General features: G+C 59.8%; 1 protein-coding gene across 2 annotated transcripts; it reads right to left on the minus strand.

Annotated features, from left to right (window-relative positions):
* On the minus strand, positions 1 to 9,575 carry HAP1 (huntingtin associated protein 1). 2 transcript variants are annotated; one of them, XM_059907136.1, is made up of 13 exons: positions 9,080 to 9,575; positions 7,964 to 8,043; positions 7,457 to 7,573; positions 7,123 to 7,337; positions 6,518 to 6,765; positions 5,063 to 5,193; positions 4,609 to 4,683; positions 4,148 to 4,276; positions 3,871 to 4,016; positions 3,551 to 3,589; positions 2,136 to 2,491; positions 1,532 to 1,768; positions 1 to 1,420 (listed from the first exon to the last, which is right to left on the minus strand). In XM_059907136.1, the coding sequence occupies exons 1-13, from the start codon at positions 9,156 to 9,158 to the stop codon at positions 1,374 to 1,376; spliced, it is 1,899 nt and encodes a 632-aa protein (XP_059763119.1). In that variant the 5' UTR covers positions 9,159 to 9,575; the 3' UTR covers positions 1 to 1,373. The 2 variants fall into 2 exon arrangements, with proteins under 2 accessions (XP_059763119.1, XP_059763120.1); XM_059907137.1 differs by lacking the exon at positions 9,080 to 9,575 and adding an exon at positions 8,187 to 8,685.
* Between the last annotated feature and the right edge of the window lie 813 nt (positions 9,576 to 10,388).

Genomic DNA, 10,388 nt, shown 5'->3' on the forward strand with positions numbered 1-10,388 from the left:
CAGGTAGTGCACAGGTCCTTTATTTCCTGCACCGGCACGTACATGGGCTGACAAGCAATAGGAGCATGAGAAGCACAGTGGGGAGGTGGGTAGATACCGACGGGGTCCTGCGCCCCCGACTCCAGGTGTTTATGAGTAAGGGGTGGGAAAGGGCGAAACATCTAGAACAAGGAAACAAGGGGCACTGAGGAGAGGACGTGGTGGGGAGTGACAGGGCCTTGGGAGGGAGCCTGGACACTCACAGGCCACAGGCGGGGAGGTGGGGAGGGGAGGCGAGGGCAGGGGAGCGAGCCTTGCACCCCCATCCCGGGCAGAGGGAGTCCTCGCCCACACAGACAGATGCTTCCGGTTACACACAGCAATTAGGGACTGAGAAGAAAGAGCCAAGAACCGGGACAGACGACCAGGTCCCTAAAAGTCACCAAGGACTGGGAAGCCACCTTTGATTTGGGGGTCAAGGGGTGAGGGGCATGTAGTGAGCAAGGTGCTCAAAACAACTTCCTACACCCCGGGCCTGAGCCCTGCCCCAGCTCAGAGCGGAGTCTGGTAGCTGGTGGGCCTCCCCCTGGGCTTCTCACACCCCTTGGGCTTCTTACGCCCCCGGGGCCACCAAGTGATCCAGGCCCAGCAGCCACAGCTTTTGCACCAGCTACAGAACAAGGGCCGGGGTTCCTTCAGCCTGTCCCAGAAGAGGGTCAAGGCTTGGGCCCTCAAGTTCCGGCCCAGGTTCATCAGGACAGCGGGTGGGCTGGTGACAGATCGGGGGTCCGGTTTCTGAGCCAGGGAAGGGAGGTCTGGGGAGGGTGGGGCTTGGCCAGACAGCGGAAGGAGGGGCCTCAGGCTGTCTGTGGGGCCTCTGCAGGCTGCTGGGAAACAGCAAAGCCTGGAAGAGAAGGGGGTGGATGTGAACTGGGGGCCTGAGGACCACAGGTCTGGCCTGGGCAGCAGGCAGGGGCTAGGCCTGGTCAGCTATATCAGAAAGAGACAGCCACTGTTGAGAGTTATGAAGGTTGTCCGCTGCCCGGCCATAGAGGTCACCATTCAGTTTACAACCTGCACAACCTTACATGGCGACCCCGATGAGGCCACCCAGCAGTGACCATCAGAGTCAGGGCAGATCAGATATAATGGTGAGGCTGCCAACAGGTTATAAACTTCACAGCTCACCCAGAAAGCCAAGAAGGCACCAGGACAGGGTTAGAGGGGAGGGAGGGATGGGTCGGAAAAGTTGTTATGGCATAGCAGTGAAGAAAACGGGTTCAGTGGCCTTGAACAAATTATTTTGCTCTCTGAACCTCCGTTTCCTCTCCAAATGGGGATAATACATACCTACAGGGGTGTGAGGATTAAAGAAGATAATTTGCATCACTAAATCATCTTTGATATCTCCATGAGCTCCTCAAGGCAGGGCTCTCACGGCCTAGCACAAGGCCTGTACTCAGCAGGTGTTACTCCCCAACCTTTGGGGCTTCCAGCTGGGGAGAGGAGACGTTAACCGCCCCCCATCACCCTGTAGGAGACCCTAGCTCACCTTCAGACTCACCCAGGGGACTGGTCCGACTGTGGCCCTTGCTGGCAGAGGCTTTCGTCCCAATGGCCTGGGTGGCCCCAGAAGGCCCCTCTTCCTCCCAGGCCCTGGGAGGGTGATTGGCCCTTTCCTCCTCCAGCCTCCGAAAGTCCTGGGTTGGCACCCCCAGCTGCTCCTCCACGATCCCGCCCCCCGTGTTTGTTTTGGCCTGCTGCTGCCACTGCTGCAGGGTTGGGGAGCCTTGGGGATGGGGGAGGTGGGGGTGGGGGACACGGGAAGGGAGCGGGCAGAGACAGGAAGCTGAGACGCAGTGAGGGGCTACAGTCCGCGCCCTGACCCCCAGCCCAGCCCCAGGAGCAAAAAGGGTGAAGATCTGGAATCCTATGCAAACTCCACGTAAATAAGCATTGGGGCCACAGTTCCCACTGAGGGGGACCTGAGGTGCCTATGTAAATGATATGCAAAGTCCATGCAAATCAGCACACTGGGTGGGGCCGGGCTGGGGTAAGTGAGCGTTTGGGGGGCTCACCTACCCTCACCTTTCATCGGCTTGACGATCTGCAGCTTGTCCGGCTGGCGGGAGGGAGGCCCCCACGGGAGCACTCACCTTTCTGGAGCATCTTCTGCCTCAGCTGCTGCCTGTAATGGGCGTCCTGCCAGTTGGCCAGTTGCTGGAGGACATACTTCATGTCCAGGTGCGAGGGGCCCAAGCCGCTGGCCTCCAGGGCTGACGTGACCACATTCATCTGCGTTGCCTCATCCAGCTCCAGCTCCACCTCTTCCCAGGCCTCAGCCTCCTCAGACACCAGCTCTGCCTCTTCCGTCACCCCCTCCTCAGCTGGCAGCGCCTCTTCTGTGGCCCCCAGCTCCTCCGCAGGCACGAAATGCTCAGCCGACATCAGCCCCTCCTCTGCCTCGAGCCCCTGCTCCTGCTCTCGATCCTCACTGTGGTGCAGCTCATATCTGGGCAGGGAGACAGGAAAGTCTTTCCCTAACCCCCCAAAGCCAGAGCCACCCCTCTTCACTCCCCCAGGACATCTCCAGCCACTGGGGCTCCTGCTCTCCGCCCCAGTCTGCACACAGACCCTGATGGTTACTCCCCACTTCTGTCCCAGCCAGGGGAGAGGGCAGCTGGGTACCAGACTCAAGGCTTCAAACACCCAGCCCATGACCCTGGTAGAAAGAAGAATGGTCACCAACACTGCATAGGCCCCGCCTTCCCCCAGTAACCCCACCCTGCTGCACGGAACAGACCAGCAGGAATAACATCCCCTCTGCCCACCGCCTTCGTTATTTAACGTTCACAACCCATCCCACATCTAGTTGCCATAGGAACAAATCCATTTTAGTAAGGCCCAGACAGGTCAAGTGACTTGCCCAAGGACACACAGCCAGTAAAGGGATCAAGCTGGGACTCAGTCCCAGTTGTTCCCAGCTCCTAGGCCAGTGCCCATTCGCCTCTCAGCCCCTGGTCAGGTGAAGGGGAGGCTTCAGCCCCCACTTGGAGAAGCCTCAAATCAGACGGCCACCTGTGGGGCAAGATTTGAAGGCAAAGGGGGCAGCTCCTTCCCAGAACAACTCTTAGCCCAGCCGGCCCGAGAGCAGGGGCTTCTCCAGGGTTGTAGGGTCACAGAACCAGCTGCAGGGGGTTGTCTGACTGCTGAAAGGGGAGGGCAGGTGGGGACTTCCCTGGTGGCGCAGTGGTTAAGAATCCGCCTGCCAATGCATGGGACACGGGTTCAAGCCCTGGTCGGGGAACTAAGATCCCACATGCCGCAGAGGAACTAAGCCCGTGTGCCACAACTACTGAGCCTACACTCTAGAGCCCGCGAGCCACAACTACTGAAGCCCGCGTTCCTAGAGCCCAAGCTCCGCAACAAGAGAAGCCACCGCAATGAGAAGCCCGCGCACCACAACGAGAGAAAGCCTGCACAGCAACAAAGACCCAATGCAGCCAAAAAAAAATAAAATTAAAAAAAAAAAGGTGAGGGCAGGTGAAGGGGGAGCCCCTGGTCGGCGTACCCCAGATCTGAGGTCTCCTCTGTAGTCACTTCATAATTCCTTCAACATAGAAAAGGGCCTTCACTGTCCCGAGGCAACGGGAAGCTGAAAGTGCGAAATCCCTGGGACCCCATCATGCAGAAAAATCCCAGGGAGAAATGATGCGTGCAGAACGTGTGCACAGAGGAAAGGTGTGTTGAGTGGAAGGGGCCGAGGACCAATGAGGCAGGAGGAGGGGCACCACGAGGGGAAAGGGGGGGAGGGGGGAGGGGGAGAGGGAGGTCAGAGCCGGGGGGGGGTGGGGGGGAACCCCTCCCACTACCAGAAAGGCTGCTGCCTACCAGGTAGGCAAGAGTGGGTGCAGGGCAGGCAAAGGTCTGGGGCCCAGAGTGCACCTTTCCATAAAAAACACAGGGTCTGAGATAATCCTCCTTATAGACATTCTGAGCTCCTCAGCCAGGGTCTCCTGGAAATCAGGAAGTGCCTCCTATGGTGGAGAGGGGGGACATTACCAGAAGATCCCCACAGAACCCCCCACCCATACCTCCAGGCACAGGAAAGACTGCGGATAGACACAGAGCACACAGAGATAAAAGGCAGGCAGCCAGGGGGCCTTACCAGAGGTACAGTGTACGTGTAGTGGGTGACAGAGCCAGTGGACGCTTGCTGGCGGAGGGTCTTCACCTCCTCCTGGGCCTCAATCAGCATGCTCCCACACTCGGAGTACTTCTCCCGTAGGTCCTGCAGCTGGGAACCCGCCCCCAGGCTCTGCTGGGATCCAGGCACACCCAGCCCAGACACCTTGCCCACTCTCTCCCCAGGGGGCGGGGAAGCCTGGGCAAAGAGGCAAGAGGACCAGACCCTAGACCCCCATAATGATATGCAGGGTGATCCCCGGACTCCACTCCACTCAGACCCCAAATGAACTGCCACCTGCCAGGCCCTGTGCCAGAGCCTGAGGGTATGGAAAGGACAGACCCAGTCCCTGCTGCAAGGAGCTTGTCCTCTCAGGAGAGTCAGGCAGCTGCCCAAGGGTCCCAGGTCCCCCACGCTGGGCCAGGAGCCTAGGGGGGCCTCACCTCATCCTGGAGCTGCATCTGGATTTCTTTCTCCGAAGCCAGCTGCTGCTGCAACTTCTCAGCCTCAGCCCCACACTGGAAGGACCCAAGACCAGTGAACCTCACCCCAGACCTCCCCACTCCCGTGCACACCTTGCTCTGGGAAGTCTTCCCAAGCTCATCAGTGAGTCTTTGGCAGCTCTTTAAAAAAGAAGTCACATGGAATAAGGCCAAAGAATGTGGGGAGTCACGTGGTCTGCTTCCTGGAACACCCTGTGTCTCTCTTTGGGCTCGGTCCCCAACTTGGGACGAGGGGACAGGATGAGGCGCTCTCTGATGTCTCCTCCAACACTGACTCTGACACAGAGAGGGGCCTTGGGCCTCTGAGCTCCATGGGGTGGGGGCAGGGAGAAGGAGGTGTGGGTCCCATGGGGCCACGACAGGAGCAAGGAGCCCCGCACACACCCCGACGCACCGACCGGCAGCACCGCTGCAGCTTCATGACCTGGGCCCGCAGCTGGGCAACCTCCCTCTGCTGCTGTTCATAGTTCTCCATCCTGAGTGCCAGCACCTCCGACAGCTCGGCCATCTGCTGGCTGGCCTCCGCTGGGGAGGAGTGGGGAGAGGTCAGCCCTGGTTCCCCGGGCCCTCAGTCTCCCAGATGCCTCTGTCCACCTGCACCCCTCAGCTCGCGCCAAGTCCCCCAGGTTCCACAGGGCTTAGCATCCCTCACTTGGGTCTTCTTTTCAATAAACATTTATTGACTGACACAGAGCAGGGTGTTGGACAAGCAGTCAGCAAGACCTGGCCCCAGCCCACATTGAGCTCAAGACCAGTGTGGAGACTGAGGGAAAAAGAAATCACAATAGTGCGTATTATGAACTAGGCTGCAGCAAGTGTAAAGGGTGCATCGGGGGTCACAGCTGCCGCACCCAGGCCAGGCTGGCAAGGTCTGAGATGCTAGGACCTCCTCGGGGAAGTGGGGCTCGCCCAGCAGAAGGGAAGACAGGGCCCAGGCAGGGTGTGGAGAGGCCCAGAGGACACCAGGAGGGAGTGGCTGAGGCAGTGGGCAGGGCCCAGATCACTAGGGCTGGGGCAGGGAGGGTGGGGTTTATCCTTTGGCCAATGGGGAGTTATTTGGGTATTTTAGGCAGGGGAGTGACATAGATTTGGTTTTAGAAAACTCCTTTGCGCTGTGTGCAGAAGGGCCTGGAAGGGTAGGAGTGGAGGCAGAGAGACCAGGTAAGAGGTGGCCTGGGCTAGAGGCAGCTGGGGTGGGAAAAGGAAAGAGACGTGAGCCTTTCCTAGGACATAGAAGCAACAGAATGTGGGGACTGGCTCTTACTCCGGGGGCCTGGGACCAGGGGGGCCATTCAGGGAACCCAGGGGGAAGGCAGGCCAGATTTAGGGTGAGCGGAACAGCACGAGTTCAGCTGTTGCCACCTTGAGTATGCATCTGCCCAGCTAGGCCTGAGCTCCTCAGGGACAAACGCTGTGCCTCACGCATCTCCATGACCACACAGTGCCAGGCACAGCCTCTGCCTAATCATGTAGTGCCTGAGGAGGGAGGGGGGGCCTGGTCTCTGGCAGTTCATGGCTCCCTCCATTCCTCGCTCCCAGCCCCCTCCCTCCCCCTTCTCAAATAACAAAAGGAGACAGGCTTAGCGGAGCCCCATGGCATCTGTACAGCTCTTTGCAGTTTTCACAAAGCACCTCCTCAGCTGTAACCCCTGGAGAGGTCAGCAGGGCCAAGATTATTAACCCTCATTCTAAAGATGAAGTTTCAGAGAGGTTAAGGAACTTGTCCAAGCCAACACAGCTAGGAGGTGTCAGAGCTGTGACATGAACTCAAGTCTCCAGACTCCAAATCCCGGGTTCTTCTCTCTGCTCCTCTGGACAGCCCCCTACCCCACGTTACAAGTTCACGTACAAAACTGCTCCACACAATCCAGGATGAACATCTGCTCCTCCTCCTCAAGGTCATCGAGTTGAGAGACCTGCAGGGAGGGAGAGAGGAAGGGGCAGGGGAGGCAACACCCCCTGCCCACGGGCACGCCCTCTTCCCCCATCCTCACCTCCTCTCGCAGCTGCTCATTCTCCTCCTCCAGCAGCCGCAGCTGCTCCTGCAGGGCCTCCAGCTGCGGGCAGCGGTGTGACTCTGACTCTGTCAGAGGAGTCCTAGGGGAGGGAGTGATGGGAGTTGGGGTGCAGGGGCTCGGGGGACCCAGTTCCCAGCCCACCCAGGGCTCCCCCACCCCAGGCTGACTGCGGTGGTCTCAATTAGCTCCCGCAACCCCAGTGGCAGGTACATGGTGTCCCTGTTTGCGAACAAGGAAACTGAGGCTCAGAGAAGGGGCCGCCCAGGTGCAAAGGCAGGACACTTGTGGGGAATTCCCTCGTGGTCCAGTGGTTAGGATTTGGCACTTTCACTGCCGTGGCCCAGGTTCAATCCCTGGTTGGGGAAATGAGATCTCGCAAGCCACGTGGCACAGCAAAAATTAAAAAAAAAAAAAAAAAAAAAGGCAGGACACTCACAGGTCTGAGGCTTCATAGGGATGATCATGCCCCTGCTCTTCTTCTTCCTCCCCCTCGTCCTCCTCTTCTTCTTCTTCCTCCCCCTCGTCCTCCTCTTCTTCTTCTTCCTCCTCTTCTTCCTCCTCCTCCTCCTCCTCCTCCTCCTCATCATCAGAGTCTGAGTAAAGCTGAAGGAGGTCATCCCGCAGGCTCACCTGGTGTCTGAGACGTAAAATCTGGCAGGAGGAAGAGGAGCCCTGAGTCGGGGTATGGGCAGGGGCAGGCACAGATCCCAGCACAGTGGGATGGAGGCAGGCCTGAGATACGCCTCCCCCTGCCCTCCCCACCCAGGTACCTCCTCCCTGGCCGAGCCCAGCATGGCTTCCAGCTTGCTGTTCTCCTCCATCAGAACACTGTTCTGTTTCACCAGGGACTGGCCAATGCGAGCTGCCGTGTTCAGGTCCCGCTCTCTCTGCAGAGGGACCCCCATCCATGGGGAATATGTTCCTGGTTTCTGGGATCTCCCAGACAGATGGGAGAAGCCAGCGGTCAGAGGAAAGCTAGGCCACTACTGGAGACCCTCTCCATCCCCTAGTTCTCCAAGGTACTAGACAAGAGCCTGCCATGAACCCACTGTGGGACCTGACTCAGTTTCCCCCTATGGAAAAAGAGATCAGACCGGATGGTGCTAAGAGCTCTACCAGCCTGGACATCCCACATCTACCTGCCTTCCATAAGAGGGACCTCCAGCTCGGCCCCCAGAGAGGTATTCAGGCAAGAACACTCCTACCCCTACAGACATAATTAAAACGGGAGCCTGGCTACAGCTGGGGCTGTCCCGGGTAGGGAAGGTAGCACACACCTCCTCTAGCAAACTTAACATCACTTTGACATCTTCTTGGGTGATCTTCTTGACTGGTGGGCGTAGGTCAGGACACAGCGCTGCAAGAGAAAGCGGGAAGCCGCATCAGGAAAAAGGGGGCATATGCTACCTGCCACCCTACTGTTTCCTGCCCTCAACAGCAAGGGTCAGCAACAAGGGAGAAGACTGAGTTCCCTTTCTGCCCCCAATATCCTCTCCATACCCGCAGTAATCAGCACTCCCTTCCCTGCTCCCAGGGCCAACTGGACTCTTGTTTGTTTGTTTGATTGACTGTTTGTTTTTTCTGGAGGGGCCTGCGAGAGGTAAGGATATCCCAGTCCTACAGTTCCTGGAACCTAGGAGAATGGAGGCAGCTAGCGGAAGTACAGCGCCGACTGACTCATCACCCCTTATCCAGAGGGCAGCCTTGGCCAGCTCACTGGAGCCTCACGGGTCATAAAAACAGACGCAGTCACCCACCCTGCACCTGTTGCGTAAGGAGAGGAGGAGGAGACTTCTCCAGCACTGGGGTAGGGGCCACTTGAGCCTCTAGACCCAATCAAGAGCGCTCCAGCGACCGAGGAGCAGGTGGGAGGGAAGAGGAGAGGCAGCATCTGTCTGAGGCTCCGCCCACCCCCAAGATTGTTTGGGGGTGGGGGGGAAGCCCGATCTTGACCTCAGCAGCCAAAAGGTTGGCAAAACCTCCCCTCTGCCCACCCACCTCCCCGTCGCTGGCGCGGCGGACCAGCGCAGGCTCAGAGCGCACCGGGCAGCGCCCTCCCGCAGCCCCCCGCCCCTCTCCTGGCACTGCGGTAGCCTCGGGAGGGGGGCACTGAGAGTGCGCAGATCTGCTGCAGCAACAGGCGTGAAGAGGGGGGCAGGGGAGCGCGAGCCCCGGGGATCCTACCCACCGACGGAAATAGGGAACGAGAGAAGGGGAGAAGGAGGTGGGGGAAAGGGGACCGGAGAGGCGCCGCAGACCATGACTTCGCAAGGGTGGGCGGAGGGGTGGGACTGAGTGCCAGAGGGGACCCGGCGCCCGGACCCGACGGGGCCCCCTCCTGCCTGCTGCTGCCCTAGTCCCACCTGCTCCGGGGGCCCGGGGACCCAGTTTACCTTCCTCCAGCTCCCGAATAAAGGCGGCGCTCTCGGGGCCCGACACCCCAGGCCGCCGGCCGATGTAGGCAGCCGGCATCTTCCAGATGCCCGCTGCCTTTCCAGTCCCCAAGCCAGCGGCCCGGGGCCCAAATGGACCTTGGAATATGAAGCGAGTCCACGGCGCGTCCGAGTTGTTGGGCACGGACTGGGCATTCCCCTGGACTGCCGAGAATGCGGACGCGCGCTGGGCTCCTGCCTCCGATCCAGCCTTGGAGGCCGGGCGAGCTCCCGCTGAGGGTCCCGAGACGGTTGCGGATCCGGATCCTGCTCCCGGTCCTGCCGCCGGTACCTGCACAGGGGCGGGTTCAGGCTCGACGGAGGACTCTGGAGCGGGATTGGCTGCGGGCGGAGGAGCTGGGGTGACTGCTGCCGGAACGCCGGGTCCCGGCCAGTCGCCGGCTGAACCCTACCCCAACTCTTTCGGGCGCATCTTGAGTCCGCAGTCGGCTGCCGCAGCAGGGCCTTTATAACCTGTGCCTGGACGCGCGCCCGCCGGGCCGTACCACGCGCGGGAGGGGGCGGCCGAGGAGCAACTGGTGGTGCCCAGCACTGGCGGGCGCGCAGGAGGCGAGCTAATGGGGCGGAACAGAGCGCAAAAGTAAGAAAAGAACGAGGAGAGGAGGCGAGTGGACGTTCCAGCTGGTTCAGCGGACTTGGGCTCCGAGTGCTGGCCTTCTCTCCCCTCTCCACCTCCGGAGAATGGTTTTGCCCAAAGCCGCCGCTTCCCGGGGTTTCGGTTACAGGGACTTGGAAGTCCCTAACTGGGGGCACCCCCTCGCTCAGCTCCAGCCCGAGGCTTTTCGGCTGCCTTCCCTGGATCTGACGTGTGAGTTGGGGCCGTATTGTGTCTCTCCCGCGTGGGCTGGGAGATAAATCCAAACTCCAGTACGGCCTCCACGCGCTGCCCAGTCTGGGGGGGGCATCATGATGCCTGCGCTCACACTCCCGGTGTTGCAGCCGCTTGACAGACCTCTTTCTTATTTCTTAAGTCGTTTTATTGCCTATCCTAGTCCTTTACCTCCGCCCTCATTCACTTTGCCCACCTCATACCACGCTAGCAAACACCTGTTCTTCCGGGAGACCCCACTTAGGTGTCTCCGCGTAAAGACTCCTCCGACCCCGTCCTTCTCGGCCCCAGAGCATCCTTTATGCGATGGCCGCAGTGGTCACACTGTGTCTGTCTCCAAGACCAGACGTGCGCCCCTTCAACACAGGGAGCGTGTCCCTCAGAGCGCAGCACAGGACGGGATACCTGTGAGGGTCGCCG

This window comes from Balaenoptera ricei, chromosome 20, assembly GCF_028023285.1.
Source record: "Balaenoptera ricei isolate mBalRic1 chromosome 20, mBalRic1.hap2, whole genome shotgun sequence".
NCBI lineage: Eukaryota > Metazoa > Chordata > Mammalia > Artiodactyla > Balaenopteridae > Balaenoptera > Balaenoptera ricei.

Coding starts and splice junctions, on each gene's coding strand:
- HAP1 (XM_059907136.1), bottom strand. CDS start 9,158: ATGCCGGCTGCCTACATCGGCCGGCGGCCTGGGGTGTCGGGCCCCGAG. Junction 1,769..2,135: donor GCAGAAGATGCTCCAGAAAG/GTGAGTGCTCCC, acceptor CCCATCCCCAAG/GCTCCCCAACCCTGCAGCAG. Junction 1,421..1,531: donor TCCCCTGGGTGAGTCTGAAG/GTGAGCTAGGGT, acceptor GCCTTGTGCTAG/GCCGTGAGAGCCCTGCCTTG.